Source organism: Zea mays, chromosome 3, assembly GCF_902167145.1.
Source record: "Zea mays cultivar B73 chromosome 3, Zm-B73-REFERENCE-NAM-5.0, whole genome shotgun sequence".
NCBI classification, from domain to species: Eukaryota; Viridiplantae; Streptophyta; class Magnoliopsida; order Poales; family Poaceae; genus Zea; species Zea mays.
The window spans coordinates 130573371-130599630 of record NC_050098.1 but is presented as its reverse complement, the minus strand read 5'-3'; the positions used below and the strand labels follow the sequence as shown (position 1 = coordinate 130599630).

Below are 26260 nucleotides of genomic sequence, written 5' to 3'. Positions count from 1 at the left end.
ATCGTGGAGGGACATGCCCTCATAGATCTCATCACTAAAAGAGCACCTCCACTAACATTGACAGTTGTCATCAAAACATGGGTACTCTTCTTTTATGGATCAATTTTTGATGTAAGTTGTGGTGTCGGGGTGCGGGTACTCTCACCTTGGGGGCAATATTCAATTTTTCACTACGGTTAGAAGTAAGATGCACCAACAATCATGTAGAGTATGAAGCCATTCAAAAAGAGATGTGGTTGATTTTATAAGCTAGAATTGAGCCTATATAAATAGTCAAAGACTCAAAAGTGGTGATCAATCAGCTCACAGGGGATTTCAATTGTACCAGTGATGCTTTGTAGCCTGTACCCATATTTCAACAACTACCGAGAGTTGATGACAAGGTTACACTTCATCACACTAATGTCGGTGCCTTGGGAATAGAATTTAGATGCCAAAAAATGGCCTAGATGGCATCTAATTACATGTCTGCCAACTAGGATGATGAAGTGGAGATTCTACAGATTGATGCAGTCGACTAGAAAGCCGATATCTTCAACTACTTGAAGGATCCGACCCGGGGTGCACATAAGCAGATAAGGTACAAAGCCTTAAGGTATGTACTCATTGGATATGAAATATATTATTATACCCTTGAAGGACTACTATTGAAATGTTTCGAACCCATCCAAGATTTTGAGCTGATGCATGATGTGCATGAAGGCATGTGTGAAACACACTAGTCACCTCACCAGATAAAGTGGTTAATCAGGAGGTCTGGCTACTATTGGTCGATGCACTTGTAAGATTGTTTCATGTGCTACAAGGCTTGCCAAAAGTGTCAAAAATTAGGGCCATTCAACTTTCTCCATCCATTGCTTTGAATCCCATCATTAAGCCATGGCTATTCAGAGATCCGGGATGCCATATCTTGTCTTAGTAGGCGCGGACTTTACGACGTTTGACTTGGGTTTCCATCATGCTTCTCTTCCTTGGTTAGGAGTTGGGTGGTTATTCTATCTCACAGACTTGCTTGGTAGGGACCTGATTGGTCGCTCCGCTCTGCGGACTTGCCCGACAGGGACTTGGTCGGTTGCCCCGCCTCGCAGGCTTGCTCGGCAGGGAATGCTCGATCACTCTGCTTCGCGAACTTGCTCGGCAGAGGCTTGGTCGGTCGCTCTGCCTCGCAGTCCTGCTCGGTGGGGCTTGGTCGTTCATTCCGCCTCGCGAACTTGCTCGGCAGGGATCTGGTCCGTCGTTCCGCCTCACACTCCTTAGCAGGGATCTGATCTGACTTGCTTGGTAGAGACCTGATCATCGCTCTGCTCCACGAACTTGCTCGGCAGGAAGCGGGTGGGTCATCTTGTCTTGCGAACTTGCTCAGCGGGAAAACTTTAATCGGCAAGAAGGTTTTATGGATTTTACTTTAGGTACCCCATTTCTAGATACCCTACAATTATAAGGTAAGTTCTTCAAATACGTAAATTATAATAGCGTATCTCCAAACTTAAAAATTGCAATAGCATCCAAATAGACGTGCTACCTTATTTTACCTCAATGACGAAACTACCCCTGCCTCTTCTCCTTCTTCAGCCTCCAGCCGGCGCCGCCTCCCCGCTCCGCTCCCTCCTGCCACCTGCGCGCAGCCTCACGGCGATGTCAGCGGCCACGTCGACGGCGCCGTCGATCGGAGAGTATCCTTCCCCGGTGTCCCCTCCCTACCCGGCCACCTCCAAGGACCTGGAGCTCCGGCGCGCCATGACCGCCTCCGCGCGCTCCGCGGCCTTCGCGTCTGCGGACGTCGTGTTCGAGGACGAGTGGCTCGCCGTCGTCGACAAACCCGCCGGCGTCTACTGCGACGCCCTCCTCACCTCCTTCCCTTGCTCTGCCGTCTCAGGTAAATAAGATGGAACTTAAAAGGAATAGGTGGCGCTGAGCTCATTGCTTGTGATTTCGTATGTCGATCATCCAGTGTCAGTAATATCGATGATTTGGATGAAGAAATTGGCGTATTTAGGTAGTATGATGATATCTTTGTGTAATACAACATGTTGTCTAATGTTACTTTACTGATGGCAACATGGTTATTAAGACGACGGAACGGAACGCTCATGGGTGGAGTTTTAACTTTTAAACGGTTTAAACAAAGTTTAAACGTAATTTTAAACAACATAGGGAAATTTCAATATATCATAATTTCAGACAATTATATAAAGTCAAATACCAAACAACCAACATAAGTTCACATAATAATATTGTGCAAAATGACATGTCCACAACCACATTACCACAATAACACAAGTTCAACTAATAGCAAGTCGACAACCGCAAACAAAGTGGAATGAGATGTCTAATAGTCCACAATCACAAACATAGCACAAAAGCAACTAAAGTAGAATGCAATGTCCACAACCACAGGCACACAAATGTTACTCAAGCACTCAATAACCATCATCCAAATCATCTAAACCAACATCATCCTTGTCTTGCTCATCACCACGGCTACCACTGTTGTTTGTTTCTTCTTCATCATCCATGTCAAGGTCGTCAAGCACAAAATTGTCATCGTCTTCATTCTCATCACCCACATCAAGACCATCTTCATCATCCTCAAGAATTGGCACTTGAGTACCATGAGCTCTCCTAGGAAAGTAGCGGTCTTGAAGTTGTGTAGATTCCTAATTGGGTTGGGCCAAATTTTACAAGCAGGCAACTTAAACGCTCGAAACGTGGCGTTTAACTATATATCGCGTTTAAACATCAAAACGTGACGTTTAAATACGAGGAAGTGTAAAATGTTTCAACGTTTCGCTGTTCTATCAGCGTTTTATAGTTTAAACGACGTTTAAACGTCGTTTTAATAACCATGGATGGCAATGCCATTGCTCAATACTTGGTTTAGTTTAGGACATACAGGCTATGTAATTAATGTAAAGGATGAGTAAAAAATGTGCATTGGAGGCTATTTAGGAGCATTACAGTGTGGAATGCATTTTGACAAATTGTGCAATATTGTGTTTCATCACACTACCACAGGCATAAGGCAATCTGTATTCAAGTGTTGATTCTCATTCTATTTCCAAATGATCCAAGCTCATATAATGTTGTCTGTAATGGACTAGTTTAACAATTCCTACTAGCAAGTGAGTGTCCAGCACTGAAAGTATGATATGCTATGATGACAATCAGCATTTTAAATGCGTCGCCTAGGCGTCCAGACGCCCAAAAAATCTGAGGTGCGTAGGCGTTCAGGCGGCGGTCCAACGCCTTGTCTCACCTTACCACTTTAAGAACCATGGTGACAAAAAAAAGAAATTTGTTTCATGCACTCTTTGGAAGTTTTTTAATTGAATACAATATCCACTATTTGGTATTTGTTTCATGCATTGTCTCCCAAAGCATATGGAATTAGTTATGTCTGGCTAGTAGTTAGTACCTTTAGTCTTTAGGACTATAGTTGCTACTTGCTACTTGTGGACTGGCTGAGGTGAGGAAACAGCACTTGTGATCTGTCTGTCTTTTGTCAGAAAGTAAAAGTTTGATTCTTAAGTAATCCACTACATAATAATATCAGAGTGTTTTATTTTAATATTTTTAACATCTAGATTTCATTATTTGAAGCCACAATCGAATTGTTTTTTTTTCTTTACATTAGTATTGTTCTTGATTTACTATTTCTAAGTTCTTCTTTTACAAAAGAGATGATACACTATTCGTTCTCACTACAGGCAAACATTTCTTGCGACTTGCAGAGAATCCAGCAACTAAACCTAACCTTCACCTTGCAAACAGGCTGGACCGTGATACTAGTGGGCTCATGGTTATCACCAAATGCAACAAAGTTGCTGGGAAGCTAGTGAAGGCATTCACTGACCATAAAGTCAAGAAAACATATCTAGCTCTCTGCATAGGTTTCCCACCGGCATGGGAAAAGATCAAGATATGTTCTGGCCATGGGCGATCGAAACACGGCGCTTGGCGTGTATATGCTATGTCTGATGTTGGCCGTTCACTCCCAGGCGGCTCTGTCGTACGGGACATGAGCACGCGGTTTGAAGTTCTAGGCGTCAACGGTAAAGGGCAGTTCAGAGAACCCTACAGCTTGGACACCGACGATATCGAGCCAATTACTGTGCAAGAAAAGGCGACTGACCAGACTTGTGGCGGTGATGCGAACAGCAGTGTCATCTTGGTTAGAGCCTATCCCCAGAGCGGACGGACACACCAGATTCGTCTACACTGCCAGTATCTTGGTCTCCCTATCAGAGGTGATGTGAAGTACGGCGGGGTGATCGAGTGGGACGGCGTAGAGTGTGAGGGCCATGCACTGCATGCGGAGAGCTTGTCATTTGTACACCCCATCACTGGATTGCCCATCACTCTCCGGTCACCTCTCCCTCCATGGGCAAAAGATTGCATATCAGCAATGGAATAAAGTTCCCTTGGCCTCAATGTGATGCACGATGCTCCATTTGGCACTGAAATGTCCACCAAGGATGTAACTCTGAGATCTCAAAAGGCATCATCTCTTGAAGACCTTTTCTGGGAGTAGCGTTGGGAAATAGCACTATCAAATATACTGAGTCCACTGTTACAGGCAGTTCTACTTGAGACTGTAATTTTAGCACGTGTACCGTAGAGATATTGAGTTGTTTGTTGTAGTTTTGTTTCAAATTGTGAGTACCCAAACGCAGGCACACACAACACATGTTGAACCATGGATATTTATTTATTTATTTATTTGGTCGTTCAACAAGGCATCTGGAAAGCCCCTTAAACACCAGAAAATTTTGAGATCCACATGTAAGCTGTTCTTGAAAGGGAGACAGCAGAATGGGATTTCTCAGTATTCCAGGTGCAGTTCTGCACCTGAGCTAGTTCTTGGTCTGGATGGCCATTCGAGTGACAACTGAAAATCAATTAAGCACGTGGCTGTTCAAGAATTTGTACTTGCATAACCATGAGCTGCAGAAATTGGTAAAAAAAAACAGAAATATATAGAGAGAACTTGCATAACCGTGTGTCATGTGAAGTGAGGACAGTTTCTCCACCTCACCTGATGGTGAATTTGTTTGAGTGGATGAAACCTTTAGGTGCAGAGGGAATCATTCGAACATGGAAAAAGTTTTCCTCATCTCATCCTTTCTTTGATGCAAATGAATGAAGCACAGGCCACAGGGAAGTTTACCCTGCCGGCAAGTTATTGAAATGTCTGAACGCACTGGGAACATAGTAGTACAATCCAATCCAATCCAATCCAATCAGTTGACATGCTCATATGGGGGGGAGCAGCAGGTCTGTCGGATGAAAATCTTGCAAAAAAAATCATGTCGTCCTGGCTGTTGCGCCAGAGGAACCGTCCATTATTCTCTCCAACGGTTGCCGCAGCTCGGGTTGCAGCAGACGAAGAAGAGCGTCATCCCTTCCTCCCCTCTCGCAGTGGCCTGCAGTACCATGCAACAGTGAGCTCAAGTTTCTGGCCCATGGTCTACGAAGAAGAAGACGATGCTATTGCTAGCTCTCAAGTATGCGTGTTCAGTTGTCATGGACTCCGTTTCCAAAGGAGGCGAGGAGGTGACAGGTGACCGACCTGGAAGAAGACGGCCTCGCCGTGGCCGCAGGAGGAGCAACGCACGGACTTGGTGCGGGGCAGCGTGGGGTCGCCGGCCACGTCCTGGAGCACCTGGGTGAACTCCCCGGCGCTGTGGTGCACCACGTTCCGGTACACGCAGTTGTTGTCCGCGACCTCCTGCGGAGAGCGTTTGGAGACCGCGTCAGATTCTAGAAAACAAGAGAGCTCTGTGCTTCGGAGAGATCCGAATGGATCCCGACAGACACGAGATGCTGAACGGGCGGAGGAAGGAAGGACACCTGGTGGTCGCAGTTCCGGCAGGCGTAGAGGAGCACCTTCTGCTCCCGGTCCTCCTTGGGGTACAGGATGTTGTTGCTGCCATGGCCAAGAAACAGAAACGATGCCGCCGTCAGTATACAGCAGGGCAGAGCACAGCATAGCAGCTTGAGTGAGCAAGGAAGCGAGCGAGCGAGCGAGCAGGCAGCGTCGTCGTTATACCATTCACGGCAAAACTTCATGGTACTCATGGCTGCTAGCTGACGAGCGGGAGAGCCTGTTTGTCTGCCGCGTTGACCCCGGTGCTACCTGCCTGTCGTCTGGCTGCTTCGTCGAGATCTTGTTCTTGGTGGTGGTGGAGCTGAGCTAAGCTGAATCGTATTCCTCTTTGCAGCAAGTGGTTGATTGGGAGTGGAGATTTGGTGAGCCCAAGGAGGCACCGCACCACTGGCTGGAGTATTTTAAAATATCGTTTTATTTGAATTGGTGATGCGCAGAGTTGTGGGGCGTCTGGGCGGGTGGGGACACGAAACACAGACACTACCCGGGTCTCACTCTCACCGGGAAAGATAGTTTTATGGGGAATCGCAATAATCTGTCCGGCCAACCAATCAACACCATCTTACTCCCGCGGTCCCACCCTCTCAAAAGAATCAAAAATATAAAGATCAAAAATATATTTAATTCTCTATAACAACACTGGTACTAACACTGGTACTAATGAATCGACGTATGTATCTCTAGAAAGCACTTTATATCATGAGACAAGACTAAAAAATAGTTATGCCTTATCTTATTAATCAAATATTTACACTTAAAGCTACTAATAAGGATTTACTCTCAAGCCATTGTCAACTACTCGCTGGGAGAGTCGTGTTGATAGTGTGAAGGCTATAAGGTTTCAGATTCAAAAAATAAGGGAGGCTTTATTGCAAGTGGCTGAAAGTGATGATGATGATACATTAACAAGTAGTGAATCTAAATCCTTGACAGACAGTGAACTCGGTAACTTCGAATTTATAGTGGCAATAGTCATTTGGTATGACATATTATCTAAAGTTAATTTTGTCAGCAAGCAGCTACAAGCAAAGGAGATGGTTATTGGTGTTGCCATTCAGAAGGTACAATAGCTTATTTTCTTTTTGAGTGAGTATAGAGAAACAAACTTTTCAAGAGCAATATAATTTGCCAAAGAAAATGTATTTAAGATAGATATTGATCCAAATTTCCACACAAAACGTAAAATCGAAAGAAAGAGGCAATTCGATGAGAGCCTTGATGATGCATCTATTGCTTTGCAATCTGCACAAGTCATTTAGCGTTAATTATTTCATTGTTTTTGTTGATCAAGCTATATATTCATATAAGGATGGTGTGAAATGATATATATCGAAGTTTTATAATAAAGTAGAAGAATCATTGTGTTATATTATATTTTAAAATTTTATAATCTCTATTATAAATAGTACCAATAATTTTAGCCAGGTCACGCCTTGGACTACAACTCTTCAGCCCCGATGCACATCCATCCCTAGTCTCAAACAAATATTTAAAAATTTGTTTAGAAGCAAGATAATTTAAGAGACTAAAATCATCTTTGTGTTCAAGATAGAATAGAAAGAGAATTTTAGCCCCTTAGATGGATATGGATGTCCCACGGATGTCGTTGAACGTGTCTGTCACTAACAAATCGTGTTTGTTATCTATGACAGTGTTTGTTTCACCTTTTTCCGAGCTTATAGTAGCTAGAAGATGCTGCGGACTGACAAACATACAACTTTTCAGCATGTTTTTTTGAGAATCGCTTTGGTGAAAACTATCCAAAATCAACATAAACATAGAATTGATTGAGTCATCGTGATAGGAGGAATATGTCACTTTCTAAATCATGAACCTTATAAACCCCTTCATTTTTTTCGTAAATAACTCATACAATACTTAAATTCTTTCCACGGCTAGATTCTCGAAAAAAAGTTAGAAAAAAGCTAAACTAAATAGAGCCTACGTTTATGTCAAACAAAAAAAATGCTAAGAGAGACCGGCCAGAGATAGGGATGAATCAGAGTTATTGAACCATTATAAGACCATGTTCTGTAGTTTATCCAACATAGTTTTTGTATTGTTCTGTACTGTATATCTAGGGGTGGATATCGAGCCAGCTCGGCTCGGCTCGACCGAGCTCGAGCTGGCTCGGCTCGACTCGTTAAACAACCGAGCCAGAGAACCAGCTCGGCTCGTTTGCAAGTTCGAGCGGGCTCGTTTAGCTCGCGAGCCAAAAAAATTAGTATACATGTATATATATAACAATATAATCAATTGCTATTTAATTTCATACTAATTTAACACTAGAAAAGACTAACAATAATCATAATTTTATATATCACATCATTTAAACCCTAAATTAATATAGTTATCACTTATTAATTCATCAAATACAAGTATAGGCTTTGTTTTACAGATAAATGCTAGCTAATTCGAGCTAACGAGCTGGCTCGAACTCGTGTCGAGCTGGCTCGTTAACGAATCGAGCTGAGATGTTAGCTCAGCTCGTGATAAAATTAAAACGAGCCGAGTCGAGCGAGCTCACGAGCCACGAGTATTTTGTTCAGCCCTATGTATACCGCAATGTTCGTATAATTTAAATATGAGTATGAGTAAGTTGCTAGAAATAGTCTAAAAGTCTAGACCATAGGACAAGGGCTTGTTTGTTTTTAGTTTTTTTGTGACGAGCTAGGAGAATCTAGTTATGAAGATAATTTAAGTATTATATGGATTACGTATAGAGAAAATAAAGGAGTTTACATGATTTAGATCTAGAAAGTGATGTATTTCTACTGTCCTGGTGACTCAAACTCAAACGATTCTCTGACCCTGATTTTAAACAGTTTTCGTCAAAGTCATTCTTAAAAAATCAAGCGACGGTCGACGATCGCTTTTGACGGCCAAAAACTGTAAACAAGCCACCACAGTCCAGCAGCACCGGTTTCATTCTGGAAGCAGAATCGGAGGTGGATTCCCTGAAGCCACCGCTGGAAAAAAAAACACTCCTTTTTATGTATCTCTTTCCCAGCGCATACTCGCCGGCCGCCGCGTTGGACTCTAGAGCCGCGTCCAGCACTCCAACCTGTCAATCGCCATGGTTCCGTTGTTACTCGCACGACTATTCCAACTCCGTTCTAGAAGTGTCTCTCTCTCGTCCCTGCCTTGACTTGCCTCCTCCGGAAAGGAAGACGAACCCATTTCTTGCAGTGCCACAGGAAGGAGCAAGACGATCCATATTTGGAGAGGCCATTTGGCATCCAGAGCATCCAGATAAACTTGAAAGAGCAAGAAAAACGAGGCCTCGTTTCTTGCAGTGCCTGTGCGTGCGGCGGCAGCGCATGCGCATTCTCTCCCCTCCCCGTTCTCCTCTCCCCGGGCAACCCGGCCGCGCCGCCCCCCTTTCTTCCACCCTCGTTGGTAGAGTACCGATATAGTTCCCCCATCGGCCAGGAATCCTCGCATCGCATCACGACACCCGGTTCCTCTCCCTCCCTTCCCTTCCTCTGCTTCCGGGGAGGAGGAGAGGAAAGAGACAGACGAAGGGCGCACCGGGAAGGAGGACCTGGAGGAGGAGGCACACAACACAATCCTTCCTCTTGCACGCGGAGTCCTCAAGCGGGCCTCCTCCTCGGCCTTGGCTCAAATTCCGGGTGCCATAACACGACCTCCGCCGGCGGCCACCGGCAGCCATGTCGCCCTTCTACCTCGCTCGCGGTGCTTCCAAGGTCCGTCCCGTCCGTGCTTGTATTTCATCCGTGTTCTCGATCGGGCCTCTGTTAAGAGGCAGAGACCTCGCCTGATTCTGGTTGAAAAGGCTTGGCTTGGATTTTGAGGATCGGGTCTATTTGGCGTGCAGCTAGTGAGAAGGATTACCTCGGAGACATCGGTCGAGCTCAAGATTCTATCTGATAAATGGCGGCTTCTCCTCGCTGGCCTCATTTTCCAGGTAAATATACCGCGGCTGTGAGATTACTCCCTCTCCCACTCCCATGGGGTGTGATTCTGGTTGAAAAGGCTTGACTTGGATTCATTCATTCTTAATGTTTTTTCAGAGAGATTTTCTTGTGTACTAATACTAAATTGATAGATGATCAGCTCGGCATTTGCAGTTTTCCTACTTACAGTTCCGCGTAATAATTATTCTGTATTTATTTTCTTAATGATATAAAATAGTACATACATGGTTTGGCCGCTCATGGGGTTCATTATCTGCACCGGCCGGGCCCTACCCTTCAAGATCTTGGCTTCATGATTCTTCCGGTATGTCTACAGAGTGATTGAGAACCAATGCACAACATCTAACACTATTGAATTAAATAATGCTAATGTTTTCTTATTTGCATCTTTTATCTGAATTTGATGTAGGAGCTTGGGAAAGAAAGGGGTTACATCAGTGAGACATTGTTTACATTCGTCTTCCTCACCTTCGTTTTGGTACTCATCTCTTTTTGTTGTCTTATTTTGCCTCGGTGTAGATGGACATGATTGTACATTGGAAGTTGGCTATTTGTCTTAAATAAACCAACGAATAACTTTGCGATGTATATCTGATGCATAACTATGTCAATGTTTTATTCACAATGTACTCTTTATTCACATTTGCATTCTCCAATGGCTACCAAATTTTCTTGTTCTATTCCTGAAACGGATCTATTTTGTTCAAACCTACAAGTCTGACCAACTCAAAAAAAGATTGATGGACGTAACCTTAGTAACCAGGTTCCCGGATCGATTGGATCGAGGAACGGGAACGTGGTACGCGGTACGCTACTAAAACTAGGATTTAACACTACTGGAACGAGATTGTTCCCATGTTCCCGGAACGGAACGAACGTTCCCGGAACGAGGAACGTGGCCAAGTTCCCCGTTCCCGGTTACTAAGGACGTAACCCTGCTTTTATACAGCCAAATCTGTCTTACAAATGAAGTAACTTAACTCAATTGTGACAACATGGTTTTTCAATTTGCAGTTGTTTTTCCCTGAAATGGACCAATCTTTTTTCTAGCTGCAAGTTTTGCATTGCCCAGTTGTAACAGTGTCAATTTTGCTTTGCAGTGGACATTTCATCCTTTCATCCTTCAGACTAAACGCTTCTACACTGTTCTGATATGGCGCAGGGTACTTGCCTTCTTATGTGTGAGTGTTTCTTTATTGCAAGTTCCTTCTATTTGATTTCCTAATCAGATGATAGCTTAGTTTCTATTCTATAACTTACTAGGAATATATGTTTTTTGTTTCTTCAGGCTTCTCAGTTTCTTCGAATAATAACATTCTATGCAACACAGCTTCCAGGACCTAATTATCATTGTCGCGAGGTGCATATTTTGTTATAAGTTGATTATTATGTGCTATGTCATTATGACTCGGGAATACTTTTATTAATCTCATAATACACAGGGCTCGCCTCTGGCTAGATTACCACCTCCCCAGAATGCAGCTGAGGTCTTTCTGATTAATTGTAAGTGGTGATTCCCTATGCGTCAATATATTGTGCATCTCTTTCTGTATGTCCAAATATCCTGAGCTTTGTTCTGTCATTTGACTACAGTCCCAACAGGAGTGATTTATGGATGTGGTGACTTGATATTTTCATCCCACATGATTTTCACCCTAGTTTTCGTCATAACATACCAGAAATATGGAAGCATAAGGTGAGTAATTGTTGTCCAATTATTTTCTTCTTGTTTATGTTGGCTCATTTGTGAAAGATATGTTGAATGATGTTTAAGTCCTTTTTTTTTTGCCAATTCATGTCAGGTTTTGTAAGATGCTTGCTTGGTGCATAGCTGTTGCTCAGAGTCTTCTTATTATATGTTCTCGCAAGCATTACAGTGTTGACGTCGTTGTTGCATGGTAAGTGCATATTTATTGAACTGGGTGTTTATGCCATGTTTCTTTTTCCCTTTGTTGATGTATCTTTCTTACACAGGTATACTGTGAATTTGGTCGTTTTCTTTGTGGATAAGAAGCTTACAGGTGAGAAAGAATCTACGCCAATGTCGAGAGTAATCATTTCCTATGTGGTTCCATACATCACTAACGCTTGAATTTCATCCTGTAGAACTTCCTGATCGATCAGTGGGATCCACATCAGTACTTCCTGTGAGTGCAAGGGATAAAGATACCAAGTTGAAAGAAGAAAATACCAGATTGCTGAATGGTAACTCTATGGATTCAGCTGATCGGGTATGGAATTATCATGACGAGATGGCTATAATTTTGTTGAACTATCTTGCTTATTACCTGAACTTAGCAATATTGTTATGTTGCGATGCAGAGGCCACGGACACAAATGAATGGAAAGCAAATTGAGAATGAAAGCCATGTTGATAGTGAAACTGTGAAAACATGATCAACTATCAAGGAGGGGATTTTGTTAGCTAAGAGACGTTTCAGACGACTAAAGAAATATGGGATGCCATCCGCTTTGGTGCCTACTGCCTAGCTCCTTGACGACTTCATGAAATATAGCTACGAAGGAAATAGTTTTACATCTCGCTGTTCTAGGCAGCAGAAGTTTTGTTTGCAAAACTGTACATCTTCCTCGGCTCTCTCATTTGTAACCCTTTTTCTTTCTGGTTTCTTTCATTTATTTACCAGCTTGGAATTCAGATTATTTATACTAGTTGTGTATAGTTAGCACAGGTTCTTTGCATGTGAACAGTAATCATATGGACAATATAAGATTGTTCTTGTTATAAGCACCACTTTTTATTATTCAACTTTTTATTCAAGTGAAACAGCCGTAGTGTAAAAGGATGAAAGTGGTGACACGTTGTATCTCTTTGGTGGTGACACGTTATATCTCTTTGGTGGTGACACGTTACCCGCATTGTTTTGTTCTATATGCATTCACTCGAAAGGAAGAGAAAAAGGCTGAAAGCTGCTAGAACCTTAATGGTTTTGATGATTAATAACGATATAAGACTATAATAATGAACATGTGTTTTATAGACAGTTTAAGTTATGTCACAATGATGGCATGTGTTTTATAGACAATTCAAGTTATGTCACAATGATGGTGATTGTTTGGGCAATCAATAGTTTTTATGCTTCTAAGTAAGGAATTCATTTTGGTTTTCAAAGGATACATGACAAGATTAAGGATGGACTAGTTCTTAGTATTGATTGGAGTTAAGAGACACTCAGAAGAGTTTAGTATTATGTTTCTTTTGATCGTACTATAAAGGAGAGTATGGACTATTAGCCTAACTTAGGTGAGTCTAATATGTTAAGTGTGGTGCACATTTGTTAAAACTAGCATATAGGGGAGGCTGGGGTGGAAATGGGAGGGGTTGGCGGTGCCAATGGCATGAGTGAGGAGGAGGGGTAGGATGAGGGGGAGGCTGGTGGCTATGGGGTCGCAGGGAGGGATGAGAGACGATCTAAATAATATTGTCTATTGAATTTGAGCGAGTAAGGTAGAGGGGGTTATCCAACGATCTGAATCGTTGGTTTTGATGGTGTGTTAAGTTTAGATACAATTTGTTCGGTGGATTTAATGTAGGTTACGGGTGTGGGAGTGATTTGGTTGGATGGGTTTTACAAAGTTTATAGTGGTGGATGAGAGCACCTAGAGGGGGTGAATAGGTGATCCTGTAAAATTCAAACACTAATAGCCACAAAACTTAGTTAAGAGTGTTAGTGCGGCTAAATAACTTGAAGCGAGTTCTTGTGACTACAAATAATCACAGAGAGATCAACACAAGACACGATTTTTATCCCGTGGTTCAGCCAAGTAACACTTGCCTACTTCCACGTTGTGGCATCCCAATGGACGAGGGTTGCACTCAACCCCTTTCAAGTGATCCGATGATCAACTTGAATACCACAGTTTTTTCTTTAGATGATTATTCCCGTTTGCGAGGAATCTCCACAAGCTTGGAGTCTCTCGCCCTTACAACAAAGATCACAATGAAAGCACGGAGTAAGGTTGGGATGAGCAACACACACAAGACACAAATCGTAGCACACCCACGCACACAAGAGAAGACTTGAGCTCAAATGACAACACAGGGAGTCCTTGACTCGAATAGAGCTCAAATCTCTAACACAATGAAACGAATGCGCGGGAACAGAGTCTGGATGCCTTAGGATGCTTGGTGAATGCTTGGGTTACTCCTCCATGCGCCTAGGGGTCCCTTTTATAGCCCTAAGACAGTTAGGAGCCATTGAAGATCAACATGGAAGGTTATCCTTTCCTTCTGTCGAGTGGTGCATCGGACAGCCCAGTGTGCCACTGGACAGCTACTGTAGCATGTCCGGTGCCGATCTCCTTCCTTTTCTGGCACATACGACCGTTGCAGCTCCAGACCAGTTGGCGCACCGGACACTGTCCGGTGCACACCAGACAGTCCGATGCCCGCTGCCGACCGTTGGAGCTGCCACGCATCGCCCGCGGATTGCGCGGCCGACCGTTGGCTCACCGGACAGTCCGATGAATTATAGCCATATCGTCTTTTCCGTTTCCCGAGAGCGACGAGTTCGCCGCGGACGAACCACCGGACAGTCCGATGAATTATAGTCGTACGCCGCCGTCGAGTCCCAAGAGCAGCCTTTTCACGCGGACCAGCCTGGCGCACCGGACACTGTCCGGTGCACCACCGGACAGTCCGGTGTGCCAGGCCAAGCTAGACTTCGGCTGCACCCAGCCAAGTCTCTTTCAATTCTTTTCTTTTCTTCTTTTCTCTGTTTCTAACACTTAGACAAATATATTAGTATACAAAAACCAACTACTAAGTCTAGAAACATACCTTGTTATATGATTTGCACTTTTTGCTTGTTTGGCACATAATCAACTCACTTACTATGTGTTGGACACTTAATCACCAAAACATTATAGAAATGGCCCAAGGGCACATTTCCCTTTCAATCTCCCCCTTTTTGGTGATTTATGCCAACACATCAAAAAGCAACAAAAATAGGTGAAACATCGATGCGAATGAGGACCAAATTGTTTTTGACTATAATTTGGCATATTTGGATCATTCTTTGTCACCACTTGGTTTGTTTTTGCAAATCAAATTCATTTTCCTATCTCTAAGTAAAACTCACTTGTTTGGGCATAAAGAGAGATAATCCAAGAGTAAAATTGATCAAGTGCCAAAAACTCCCCCTTTTCCCATAATCATAAATTCTCCCCCACAAGAGACCAAATTTTGCAATAAGAGTATTTTGGACAAATCAAAAGTTCTAACTCTATTGTTTTCAAAATTCACAAATGGTAGCTGATACATTTGCTTTGGCCTTAATTTCTTCCCCTTTGGCATTAAGCACCAAAACGGGATCATTCTTGGCCCTTTAACCCCATTGCCTCACCAGAAATGTCAATTAAGAGCAAAAGGCAATAAGAGCATAAGTATGAACTTGGAGGTGAGTACACTAATACCGGAGTGCAGTGGAAGTCTTTGCATGGTCCAAGTTCACCTTTCCCTTTCAATGCACCTTTGAGACTAAATCAAGTATACTCAAGCACAAAGGTTAGTCTCAAAGGGTCAAGTTGTAGCATATCTCCCCCGAAATATGTGCATCATTCACACATGGACTTGTGAGGTCAGGGGATCCCTTGCACAACTTGAGCACCATAAATAAGCAACAAATCACATAAATACATGAAGTAACATGATCAAAGGCATAGAACACATGTATGCTATAGATCAATCCAAGTTACGTGAATCTAAGACATTTAGCTCACTCTGCAACCTGCAAAAGTTTTCTCATCTAACGGCTTGGTAAAGATATCGGCTAGCTGGTTCTCGGTGCTAATGTGGTACACCTCGATATCTCCCTTTTGCTGGTGGTCTCTCAGAAAGTGATGCCGGATGTCTATGTGCTTAGTGCGGTTGTGTTCAACAGGATTATCCGCCATGCGGATTGCACTCTCATTGTCACATAGGAGTGGGACTTTGCTCATATTGTAGCCAAACTCCCGGAGGGTTTGCCTCATCCAAAGTAGTTGCGCGCAACACTGTCCTGCGACAACATACTCGGCCTCAGCGGTGGATAGGGCAACGAAGGTTTGTTTCTTTGAACTCCAAGACACCAGGGACCTTCCTAGGAATTGGAACGTCCCTGAGGTACTCTTCCTATCAACCTTGCATCCAGCATAATCGAAGTCTGAATATTCAATCAAGTCAAAGGTAGACCCCTTTGGATACCAAATCCCGAAGCAAGGCGTAGCAACTAAATACCTAAGAATTCGCTTAACGGCCACAAGGTGACATTCCTTGGGGTCGGATTGAAATCTAGCACACATGCACACACTAAGCATAATGTCCGGTCTACTAGCACATAAATAAAGCAAGGAACCTATCATAGACCAGTATACCTTTTGATCAACGGACTTACCTCCTTTGTTGAGGTCGACATGCCCATCGGTTCCCATCGGTGTTTTCACGGGTTTGGCGTCCTTCATCCCAAACCTCTTGAGAAGATTTTGAGTGTACTTCGTTTGGGAGAGGAAAGTGTCATCCTTGAGTTGCTTCACTTGGAACCCAAGGAAGTAGGTCAACTCGCCCATCATCGACATCTCGAACTTTTGTGTCATCACCCTGCTAAACTCCTCACAAGACTTTTGATTAGTAGAACCAAATATTATGTCATCAACATAAATTTGGCACACAAAAAGATCACCCTCACAAGTCTTAGTGAAAAGAGTGGGATCGGCTTTCCCAACCTTGAAAGCATTAGCAATTAAAAATCTCTAAGGCATTCATACCATGCTCTTGGGGCTTGCTTAAGTCCATAGAGCGTCTTAGAGAGTTTGAACACATGGTCGGGGTACCTGTCATCCTCAAAGCCAGGGGGTTGTTCCACGTATACCTCCTCCTTGATTGGCCCGTTGAGGAAAGCGCTCTTCACATCCATTTGAAACAACCTGAAAGAGTGGTGAGCGGCATAGGCTAATAATATTTGAATAGACTTGAGCCTAGCCAAAGGAGCAAAAGTCTCCTCGAAATCCAAACCTGCGACTTGGGCATAACCTTTTGCCACAAGTCGAGCCTTGTTTCTTGTCACCACCCCGTGCTCGTCTTGCTTGTTGCGGAACACCCACTTGGTTCCCACAACATTTTGCTTTGGACGTGGCACCAGACTCCAAACTTCATTCCTCTTGAAGTTGTTGAGCTCTTCCTGCATGGCCAACACCCAGTCTGGATCCTGTAAGGCCTCTTCTACCCTGAAAGGCTCAATAGAAGAGACAAACGAGTAATTCTCACAAAAATTAGCTAAACATGAGCGAGTTGTTACTCCCTTGCTTATGTCACCTAGAATCTGATCGACGGGGTGATTTCTTTGAATCGTCGCTCGGACTTGAGTTGGAGGGGCCAGTGGTGCTTCTTCCTCCATAACTTGTTCTTCTTGTGCTCCCCCTTGATCACGTGCCTCTTCTTGAGGAACTTGTCCATCATCTTGAGTTGGGGGATGCACCATTGTAGAGGAAGATGGTTGATCTTGCTCTTGTTGTTCCTATGGTCGCACATCACCTATCGCCATTGTGCGCATTGCGGCCGTCGGAACATCGTCTTCATCTATGTCATCAAGATCAACTTGCTCTCTTGGAGAGACATTAGTCTCATCAAATACAACGTCGCTAGAGACTTCAACCAAACCCGATGATTTGTTGAAGACCCTATACGCCTTTGTATTTGAGTCATACCCTAGTAAAAACCCTTCTACAGCTTTGGGAGCAAATTTAGAATGTCTACCTTTCTTCACCAAAATGTAGCATTTGCTCCCAAATACACGAAAGTAAGAGACATTTGGTTTGTTACCGGTAAGGAGTTCATAGGAGGTCTTCTTGAGTAGGCGATGCAGATATAGCCGGTTTATGGCGTGGCAGGCTGTGTTCACAACTTCCGACCAAAACCGCTCGGGCGTCTTGAACTCGCCAAGCATCATCCTCGCCATGTCGATAAGCGTCCTGTTCTTCCTTTCTACCACACCGTTTTGCTGTGGTGTGTAGGGAGCGGAGAACTTGTGCTTGATGCCTTCCTCCTCAAGATACTCTTCCACTTGTAGATTCTTGAACTCGGACCCGTTGTCGCTCCTTATCTTTTTCACCTTGAGCTCAAATTCGTTTTGAGCCCTTCTTAGAAAGCACTTTAGGGTCCCTTGGGTTTCTGATTTATCCTACAAAAAGAACACCCAAGTGAAGCGGGAAAAATCATCAACAATAACAAGACCATACTTACTTCCCCCGATGCTAAGGTAGGCAACGGGTCCAAAAAGATCCATGTGAAGAAGCTCCAGTGGTCTTGATGTTGTCATCACATTCTTGCTGTGATGAGTGCTTCCCACCTGTTTCCCTGCCTGACAAGCTGCACAAGGTCTATCTTTCTCGAAGCAAACATTGGTTAGTCCTAACACATGTTCTCCCTTTAGAAGTTTATGAAGGTTCTTCATCCCAACATGTGCTAGACGGCGATGCCACAACCAACCCATACTAGTCTTAGCTATTAAGCATGCATCTAGATCGGCCTCCTCTTTCGAAAAATCAACTAAGTAGAGTTTGTCGTCTAATACACCCTTAAAATCTAATGAACCATCACTCCTCCTAAAGACAGATACATCTATATTGGTAAATAGACAATTATAACCCATGTTACATAATTGACTCACAGACAATAAGTTATAACGAGCGATTCAACTAAGAACACATTGGAGATGGAATGCTCGGATGTAATGGCTATCTTCCCCAATCCTTTAACCTTGCCTTGGTTCCCATCTCCAAAGATGATCGAATCCTGGGAATCCTTGTTCTTGACGTAGGAGGTGAACATCTTCTTCTCCCCCGTCATGTGGTTTGTGCATCCGCTGTCGATAATCCAGCTTGAGCCCCTGGATGCATAAACCTGCAAGGCAATTTACACTTGGGTTTTAGGTACCCAACTCTTGTTGGGTCCTACAAGGTTAGTCACAATAGCCTTTGGAACCCAAATACAAGTCTTGTCTCCCTTGCATTTGGATCCCAACTTTCTAGCAACTACTTTTTCATTCTTACATAAAAGTGCAAATGAAGTATTGCAAGCATGGTAAATGGTAGAAGGTCCATTGCACATTTTTCTAGGAGTATGAGACACAACATGATTTCTCCTAGGCCTACTTCTACCATGAACAAAGGTAGAACTAGAGGCAATCATAGCATGAGAGTTATAAGTAGCATGATCATAACTCCTATTGTAATGAGTGCGGCTAGCAATCTTCCTATCATAAATAAAGGCATGATTCCTTTGAGGACTACTAACCATAGGGGCCTTCCCTTTCTCCTTGTTGAGAATGGGAGCCTTTTGGCTTGTCAAGTTCTTGGTTTCCTTTTGAAAACTGAAAGAGAAATAGGCTTACACCTTTTCCTATATGAATTTTGGTGGTTGAATTGCCCAACACAAATAATTGGACTAACTAGTTTGCTCTAGATTATAAGTTTTACAGGTGCCAAAGGTTCACAACAAACCAATAAAAAGATCAACAAAGGGTTCAAAGAAAGAGAGCAAAAGACAACCCAAAGGCAGCCCTAGTCTGGCGCACCGGACTATCGGGTGTGCCACCGGACAGTGTCCGGTGCACCAGGGAACCCAACTCCAAACTTGCCAACTTCGGGAATTCTGGGAGCCACTCCGCTATAATTCACCGGACTGTCCAGTGTAGCACCGTACTGTCCGGTGTGCCAGCAGAGTAACGACTATCCAGCGCCAACGGTCGTTTGCAGAGGAACAGTAAAACGCTACAGTGCACGACTGCGCGCGCAGAAGTCAGAGCAGGCGCAGAAGGCGCACCGGACAGTGAATAGTGACTATCCGGTGCACCACCGGACTGTCCGGTGGCCCAGTTGTCAGAAGCTCCAACGGTTGGAACCCAACGGCCTGGTGACATGGCTGGCGCACCGGACAGTGTCTGGTGGCGCACCGGACTGTCTGGTGTGCCATACGACAGAAGCCTTCACCAACGGTCAACTTGGTGGTTGGGGCTATAAATACCCCCAACCACCACACTTCAATGCATCCAAGTGTTCAGCCATCAAACCTCATACAAGAGCTCTAGACTTCATTCAAAGACACAATCAAAGAGATCAAATCCTCTCCCAAGTCCAGAATCACTCCAAAGAAATTAGTGACTAGAGAGAGAGACATTTGTGTTCATTTGAGCTCTTGCGCTTGGATTGCTTTTCTTCTTCCTTCTTTCTTGTTTCCAACTCAATTGTAATCAAGGCAAGAGACACCAATTGTGTGGTGGTCCTTGTGGGGACTTAGTGTCCTGATTGATTGAGAAGAGAAGCTCACTCGGTCTAAGTGACCGTTTGAGAGAGGGAAAGGGTTGAAAGAGACTCGGTCTTTGTGACCACCTCAACGGGGAGTAGGTTTGCAAGAACCGAACCTCGGTAAAACAAATCACCGTGTCATCCACTCTTATTCGCTTCTGATTTGTTTTCGCCCTCTCTTTCGGTCTAACGCTAACCCCGACTTGTAGTTGTGCTTAAAATTTGTTAATTTCATATTTGCCTATTCACCCCCCTCTAGGCGACTTTCAATTGGTATCAGATCCCGGTACTTCATTAGAGCCTAACCACTCGAAGTGATGTCGGGAGCATCCACCATAAGGGAGATCGGGACCGGCCACAAGTCCGCAAGCTCGGGGAGAACACACTCACGAGAGTCCACCCACAAGCACAAGGAGGAATCCTCTTCCTCCATCAAGTCCCAACGGAAGGGTGACAAGAAGAAGAAGATGAAGAAGGTGGTCTACTACGAGACCGACTCTTCATCACCCTCCACCTCCGGCTCGGAATCGGCATCCGCCACTTCTATGCGCCATGAGCGCAAGAAGTATAGTAAGATGCCCCTTCGCTATCCTCGTATTTCAAAACACACTCTATTACTTTCTGTCCCATTAGGCAAACCACCTATGTTTGATGGTGAAGATTATTCTATGTGGAGTGATAAAATGAGGCATCACCTAACCTCACTCCACAAAAGCATATGTGATATTGTTGAGTATGGAGCACAGGTACCAAAGGAAGGGGACAAGGATTATGATTCGGAGGAGGTTGAACAAATCCAACACTTCAACTCCCAAGCCACTACTATACTCCTCGCCTCTCTAAGTCGAGAGGAGTATAATAAGGTGCAAGGGTTGAAGAGTGCCAAAGAGATTTGGGACGTGCTCAAGACCGCACACGAAGGAGATGAGGTGACCAAGATCACCAAGCGGGAAACGATCGAGGGGGAGCTCGGTCGATTCATGCTTCACCAAGGGGAGGAGCCACAAGCGATGTACAACCGGCTCAAGACTTTGGTGAACCAAGTGTGCAACCTCGGGAGAACCAAATGGGATGACCATGAAATGGTCAAGGTTATTCTAAGATCACTTGTATTTCTTAATCCTACTCAAGTTCAATTAATTCGCGGTGATCCTAGATATAAACTAATGTCTCCCGAGGAAGTGATAGGAAAATTTGTGAGCTTTGAATTGATGATCAAAGGCTCTAAGAAAATCATCGAGCAAGGCGCCACCTCAACACCCGAGGTGAAACCCGTCACATTCAAGGCGATGGAAGAAGAAAAGAAGGATTCTACACCAAGTAGGATTCCCATCGACGCCTCCAAGCTCGACAATGAGGAAATGGCGCTCATCATCAAGAGCTTCCACCAAATCCTCAAGCAAAGGAGGGGGAAGGATTACAAACCCCGCTCCAAGAAGGTTTGCTACAAATGTGGTAAGCCCGGTCATTTTATCACTAAATGTCCTTTGTCTAGTGATAGTGACAGGGGCGACGACAAGAAGGGAAAAAGAAGAGAAAACAAGAGGTACTACAAGAAGAAGGGCGGCGATGCCCATGTTTGCCGGGAGTGGGACTCCGACGAGAGCTCCACCGACTCCTCCTCCGACGAGAACGCCGCAAACATCACCGTCACCAAAGGCCTTCTCTTCCCCAATGTCGGCCACAAGTGTCTCATGGCAAAGGACGACAAGAAGAAGAAGGTAAAATCAAGATCCTCCACTGAGTATGCAACCTCTAGTGATGAGGATAATTCTAGTGATGATGAGGATAACTTGCTCACTCTTTTTGCCAACCTAAACATGCAACAAAAGAAGAAATTAAATGAATTAATTAGTGCTATTCATGATAAGGATGAACTCTTAGATAGCCAAGAGGACTTTCTAATTAAAGAAAACAAGAAGCATGTTAAGGTTAAAAATGCTTATGCTCTAGAGGTAGAAAATGTGAAAATTTGACTAGTGAGCTAAGTACTTGCCATGATGTTATTTCCAACCTTAGAGATGAAAATGCTAAATTAATAGCAAAGGTTGAGAAGTTAGATATTTGTGATGATTAAATTGTTAGTCTTAGAAATGATAATGCTAGTTTGATTACTAAGATTGACAATTTGAATGCATCACTCTCTAGCCTTAAAATTGAGAATGAAAAATTAATTGCTAAGGCTAAAGACTTAAATGTTTGCAATATTTCTATTACCAATCTTAGAGATCAAAATGCTATTTTACATGCTAAGATTGTTGAATTAAATAATTGCAAACCCTCTACATCTACCGTTGAGCATGTTTAAATTTGTACTAGATGTAGAGACATTAATGTTGATGCTATTTATGATCACCTAGCTTTAATTAAACAACAAAATGATCACATAGCTCAACTTAGTGCTAAAATTAATGAGCATGACTTAGAAAATGAAAAAATTAAATTTGCCAGAAGCATGCTCTATAATGGGAGACGCTCTGGCATTAAGGATGACATTGGGTTCCAAAAGGGGGACAATGTCAAGCTTAATGCCCCTCTTAAAAGATTGTCCAATTTTGTCAAGGGCAAGACTCCCATGCCTCAGGATAACGAAGGTTATATTTTGTACCCCGCTGGTTATCCTAAGGATAAGATTAGGAGAATTCATGCAAAGAAGACTCATTCTACTCACCATGCTTTTATTTATAAGAATGAGCCTTCTAGCTCTAGGCATTCTACACATGTTAAAATGCCTAAAAGGAAAACTCCTATTGCATCAAATGAATCTAATATTTCATTTAAGACTTTTGATGCATCCTATGTGCTCACTAACAAATCAGACAAAGTAGTTGCCAAATATGTTGGGGGCAAACACTGTTAGAAATATGCCCTAGAGATAATCATAGAGATGAGCATATTTCTTTGTATCCATGATATATATATTGCTTAATTGAATATCCATGGAAGGCACCTTGTATTGATTAGCAATTATGTGAATTGTTTGTGAGATTCTTTACTTATATGGTTATTCTAAATAATGTCCCTAGTCAGAGTCGATGACTAGCACATGTATTAGTTGATGACTACATTTCACAAGTCATGAACATAGAGATGTTAAACTAATAATGTGGGCGCATGTATGACATGAGGCTGGACCGACCCAACGTGAGATATTGTAATATAGTTCTCTTCTTGCAACATGAATACTGTATCCTTAGACCTGAGATTGTCGCATGTTCTCAAGATGTGAATTGACTTACTTAGGGACTATCAAACGCTATCTCGTAACTGGGTAGTTATAAAGGTAGTTTTGGGTTTGTCAGGAAGCATGCTGTGAGGCATGGTCAGTCAAGATGGAATTTGTCCCTCTCTTTGTGAGAGAGATATCTCTGGGCCCCTCGAGTGATTGGATCAAGAAATGCATGGCCGTGCTAGGGTTAAGAGTTAACCATTGAAAGGATTCCAATTCACAGTATCGAGAAAGAGAGGTCAGCTTAGAGCCAGACCAAATATCGTGAGACAAAGGGAACAGCATGTACGTAATGTCGCAATGGTTCGTCTGATATGATCTTTACGTACACATAGGAGTTGACATGTCTTGCTAGAGGCCGCTGTCAATTATTGGGCCAAGTAAGAGTACTCGGGCTATGTCTATTTGTACGTGAACCTATAGGGTCACACACTTAAGGGGAAGGAAGCCTAATTCGGATTAGATCCGAAATTAGACTGGGCTTTAGGGTTAATGATGGGCCTCGGCGTCAGAAGCCCACCATAACGCCTATATAATGAGGGGCGGGGGCGCGGTTAAGGGATAACCTAATTCGCCACCTGCAAACCAGCAGCCGCCGCTCGCCTCTCGCCCTCGCCAAGCCGCCGTCGCGAACCTAGCAGTTCGGTACGCGGCGCTTCCTCCCTGTACGTGTGGATACCTCGGAGGTGCTGCATCTGGAGCACTTGGACGAACCGTGCGAGGACGTGAAGGACGCCGGCAACTGCACGGCACTGCTCGACGCGTTCGTCTACATCGAGACGTCTTCCGCTGCTCTGCGTGTCTAGTGGTAATTCCATGACCTATAATCGCAGTAGTTCTTGGTATTATGGGGATGAAAATTTTGTTTTGCGCTAGCGTAGCCTCCCCGTAATCCTACAAACACAAGGGGTCAAAGACTTGTGTTTGGGTACCCAAGGTGCTTGTTTCTAATGTCAAAGGACCCAAGACCGTTTGTGTACCTAAGAACAAGGCCTAAATTTGTTTTGTAGGTTTATGCATCAGGGGGCTCAAGTTGGATCATCGATAGCGGGTGCACAAACCACATGACAGGGGAGAAGAAGATGTTCTCCTCCTACGAGAAAAACCATGATCCCCAAAGAGCTATCACATTCGGGGATGGAAATCAAGGTTTGGTCAAAGGACTTGGTAAAATTGCTATATCTCCTGACCACTCTATTTCCAATGTTTTTCTTGTAGATTCTTTAGATTACAATTTGCTTTCTGTTTCTCAATTATGCAAAATGGGCTACAACTGTCTCTTTACGGATATAGGTGTTATTGTCTTTAGAAGAAGTGATGATTCAGTAGCATTTAAGGGAGTGTTAGAGGGTCAGTTATACTTGGTAGAGTTTGATAGAGTTGAACTCAACACTAGCTTAATTGCTAAGACTAACATGGGTTGGCTCTGGCACCGCCGACTAGCCCATGTTGGGATGAAGAATCTTCATAAGCTTCTAAAGGGAGAGCACATTTTGGGACTAACCAATGTTCATTTTGAGAAAGACAGAGTTTGTAGCGCATGTCAAGCAGGGAAGCAAATTGGAGCCCATCATCCACACGAGAACATCATGACGACCGACAGGCCGCTTGAACTACTCCACATGGACCTATTCGGCTCGATAGCTTACATAAGCATCGGCGGGAGTAAGTATTGTCTTGTTATTGTGGATGATTATTCTCGCTTCACTTGGGTGTTCTTTTTGTAGGAAAAATCACAAACCCAAGAAACATTAAAGGGATTCTTGAGACGGGCTCAAAACGAGTTCGGCTTAAGGGTCAAAAAGATTAGAAGCGACAACGAGACAAAATTCAAGAACTCTCAAATTGAAGGCTTCCTTGAGGATGAGGGCATAAAGCATGAGTTCTCTTCTCCCTACACGCCTGTCACACCCGAATTTCAGGGGCACCAAGACCCGGGCACGAACATAATCACCAGGTGTGCTAGGACCAAGTCTCACACATATGATGAATCATGGCACAGGATCGAATGTCACATATTTACTACATAACAGGAGTTCTATACAAAATAAATAAATAATTACATTATAAGGAGACAACGGTCCAGCAACCCAAAGTTGACTGGGAGACGACGACCTAGACCTCTCACGAACACAGCACATCATCCTCCAAGCGCCTCATCCTGTGGTACCTGCTCTTGACCTGTGGGGGGTGTGAGACAGCAAGAGTGAGCACACATACGTTCATCGCTCAACAAGTTGTGGGGAATAATGTGCATGAACTCGCCAAAGGTGGGAGCTCACGTGAAGTGTAAGGCTTACCAAAGAGGATGGTTAGAGCTGAGCATTGCTTTTAAAGTTGGTCAAAATTTTATTAGCAGTTACTAAGTATAAGTAAATACCAACCCAATTAAGTAGTAGAACAAAGTAACAACATCACCTGCAATGCAATGCATATGACAAATTGAATTTAAGTTCCATAATTAATCATGTGAGTGTCCGAGCCGCTCATGACCGTGAGCACGGCTAGTATACCAGTTTTACACTCTGCAGAGGTTGCGCATCTTTACCCACAAGTCGTGTTACCCATTTGCCACGGAGTTGATCAGACTCCATACACCTCTACCGAGGAAGCGAGGCAGGGTACCACTACGAGGCCTTTACAAAGTTCCACTAGCTTCAGACTACCCGCTACAGTTTATAGGAAGATCCAGTGCAGGGTTCTTGCCTGACCGCCATCGCAGCAAAATCAACCAAGGACCTCCCTACACTGACCACTCCCCTACTGCCCTTGCCCCTTTCGGGTAAGGTAGCCCTCCACTAGCTTTCCTAGTTAATCAGCCAAGGGCGTCCCATAAACCCTTGTGGTAGCACTGTTTTCCCGGGTGGTTCTCCATGTTCCAATTAACATAATGATCTTATCATGAAC

The 26260-nt window shown here is 43.8% G+C and overlaps 3 protein-coding genes across 5 annotated transcripts; 2 read left to right on the top strand and 1 right to left on the bottom strand.

Moving 5' to 3' along the window:
- Positions 1-1540: 1540 nt before the first annotated feature.
- LOC100272613 (uncharacterized) lies at positions 1541-4738 on the top strand. 3 transcript variants are annotated; one of them, NM_001147076.1, is made up of 2 exons: positions 1541-1876; positions 3772-4733. In NM_001147076.1, exon 2 carries the CDS (start codon positions 3797-3799, stop codon positions 4412-4414), a length of 618 nt encoding a protein of 205 aa, NP_001140548.1. In that variant the 5' UTR covers positions 1541-1876; positions 3772-3796; the 3' UTR covers positions 4415-4733. The 3 variants fall into 3 exon arrangements, with proteins under 3 accessions (NP_001140548.1, NP_001335726.1, NP_001335725.1); NM_001348797.1 differs by having other exon boundaries at positions 1554-1876; positions 3732-4733; NM_001348796.1 differs by having other exon boundaries at positions 1579-1876; positions 3708-4738.
- Positions 4739-5140: 402 nt separating this feature from the next.
- Positions 5141-6230, bottom strand: LOC100284267 (DNA-directed RNA polymerase subunit). Its single transcript, NM_001157162.2, has 4 exons — positions 6050-6230; positions 5851-5926; positions 5570-5728; positions 5141-5423 (listed from the first exon to the last, which is right to left on the bottom strand). The coding sequence occupies exons 1-4, from the start codon at positions 6050-6052 to the stop codon at positions 5305-5307; spliced, it is 357 nt and encodes a 118-aa protein (NP_001150634.2). The 5' UTR covers positions 6053-6230; the 3' UTR covers positions 5141-5304.
- A 2828-nt stretch (positions 6231-9058) lies between these two features.
- LOC100273314 (Phosphatidylinositol:ceramide inositolphosphotransferase 1) lies at positions 9059-12569 on the top strand. The gene is made up of 12 exons (NM_001147755.1): positions 9059-9594; positions 9726-9815; positions 10043-10129; positions 10235-10303; positions 10926-11006; positions 11114-11185; positions 11268-11328; positions 11419-11521; positions 11628-11723; positions 11800-11846; positions 11932-12056; positions 12148-12569. The coding sequence occupies exons 1-12, from the start codon at positions 9559-9561 to the stop codon at positions 12220-12222; spliced, it is 942 nt and encodes a 313-aa protein (NP_001141227.1). The 5' UTR covers positions 9059-9558; the 3' UTR covers positions 12223-12569.
- The last annotated feature ends 13691 nt before the right edge of the window (positions 12570-26260 follow it).

Coding starts and splice junctions, on each gene's coding strand:
- LOC100272613 (NM_001348796.1), top strand. CDS start 1,636: ATGTCAGCGGCCACGTCGACGGCGCCGTCGATCGGAGAGTATCCTTCC. Junction 1,877..3,707: donor CCCTTGCTCTGCCGTCTCAG/GTAAATAAGATG, acceptor TTCTCACTACAG/GCAAACATTTCTTGCGACTT.
- LOC100284267 (NM_001157162.2), bottom strand. Junction 5,729..5,850: donor GCCGGAACTGCGACCACCAG/GTGTCCTTCCTT, acceptor CGCTCTCCGCAG/GAGGTCGCGGACAACAACTG. Junction 5,424..5,569: donor GCGAGGCCGTCTTCTTCCAG/GTCGGTCACCTG, acceptor ATGGTACTGCAG/GCCACTGCGAGAGGGGAGGA.
- LOC100273314 (NM_001147755.1), top strand. CDS start 9,559: ATGTCGCCCTTCTACCTCGCTCGCGGTGCTTCCAAG. Junction 10,130..10,234: donor TTGGCTTCATGATTCTTCCG/GTATGTCTACAG, acceptor AATTTGATGTAG/GAGCTTGGGAAAGAAAGGGG. Junction 11,724..11,799: donor GTTGACGTCGTTGTTGCATG/GTAAGTGCATAT, acceptor TTTCTTACACAG/GTATACTGTGAATTTGGTCG.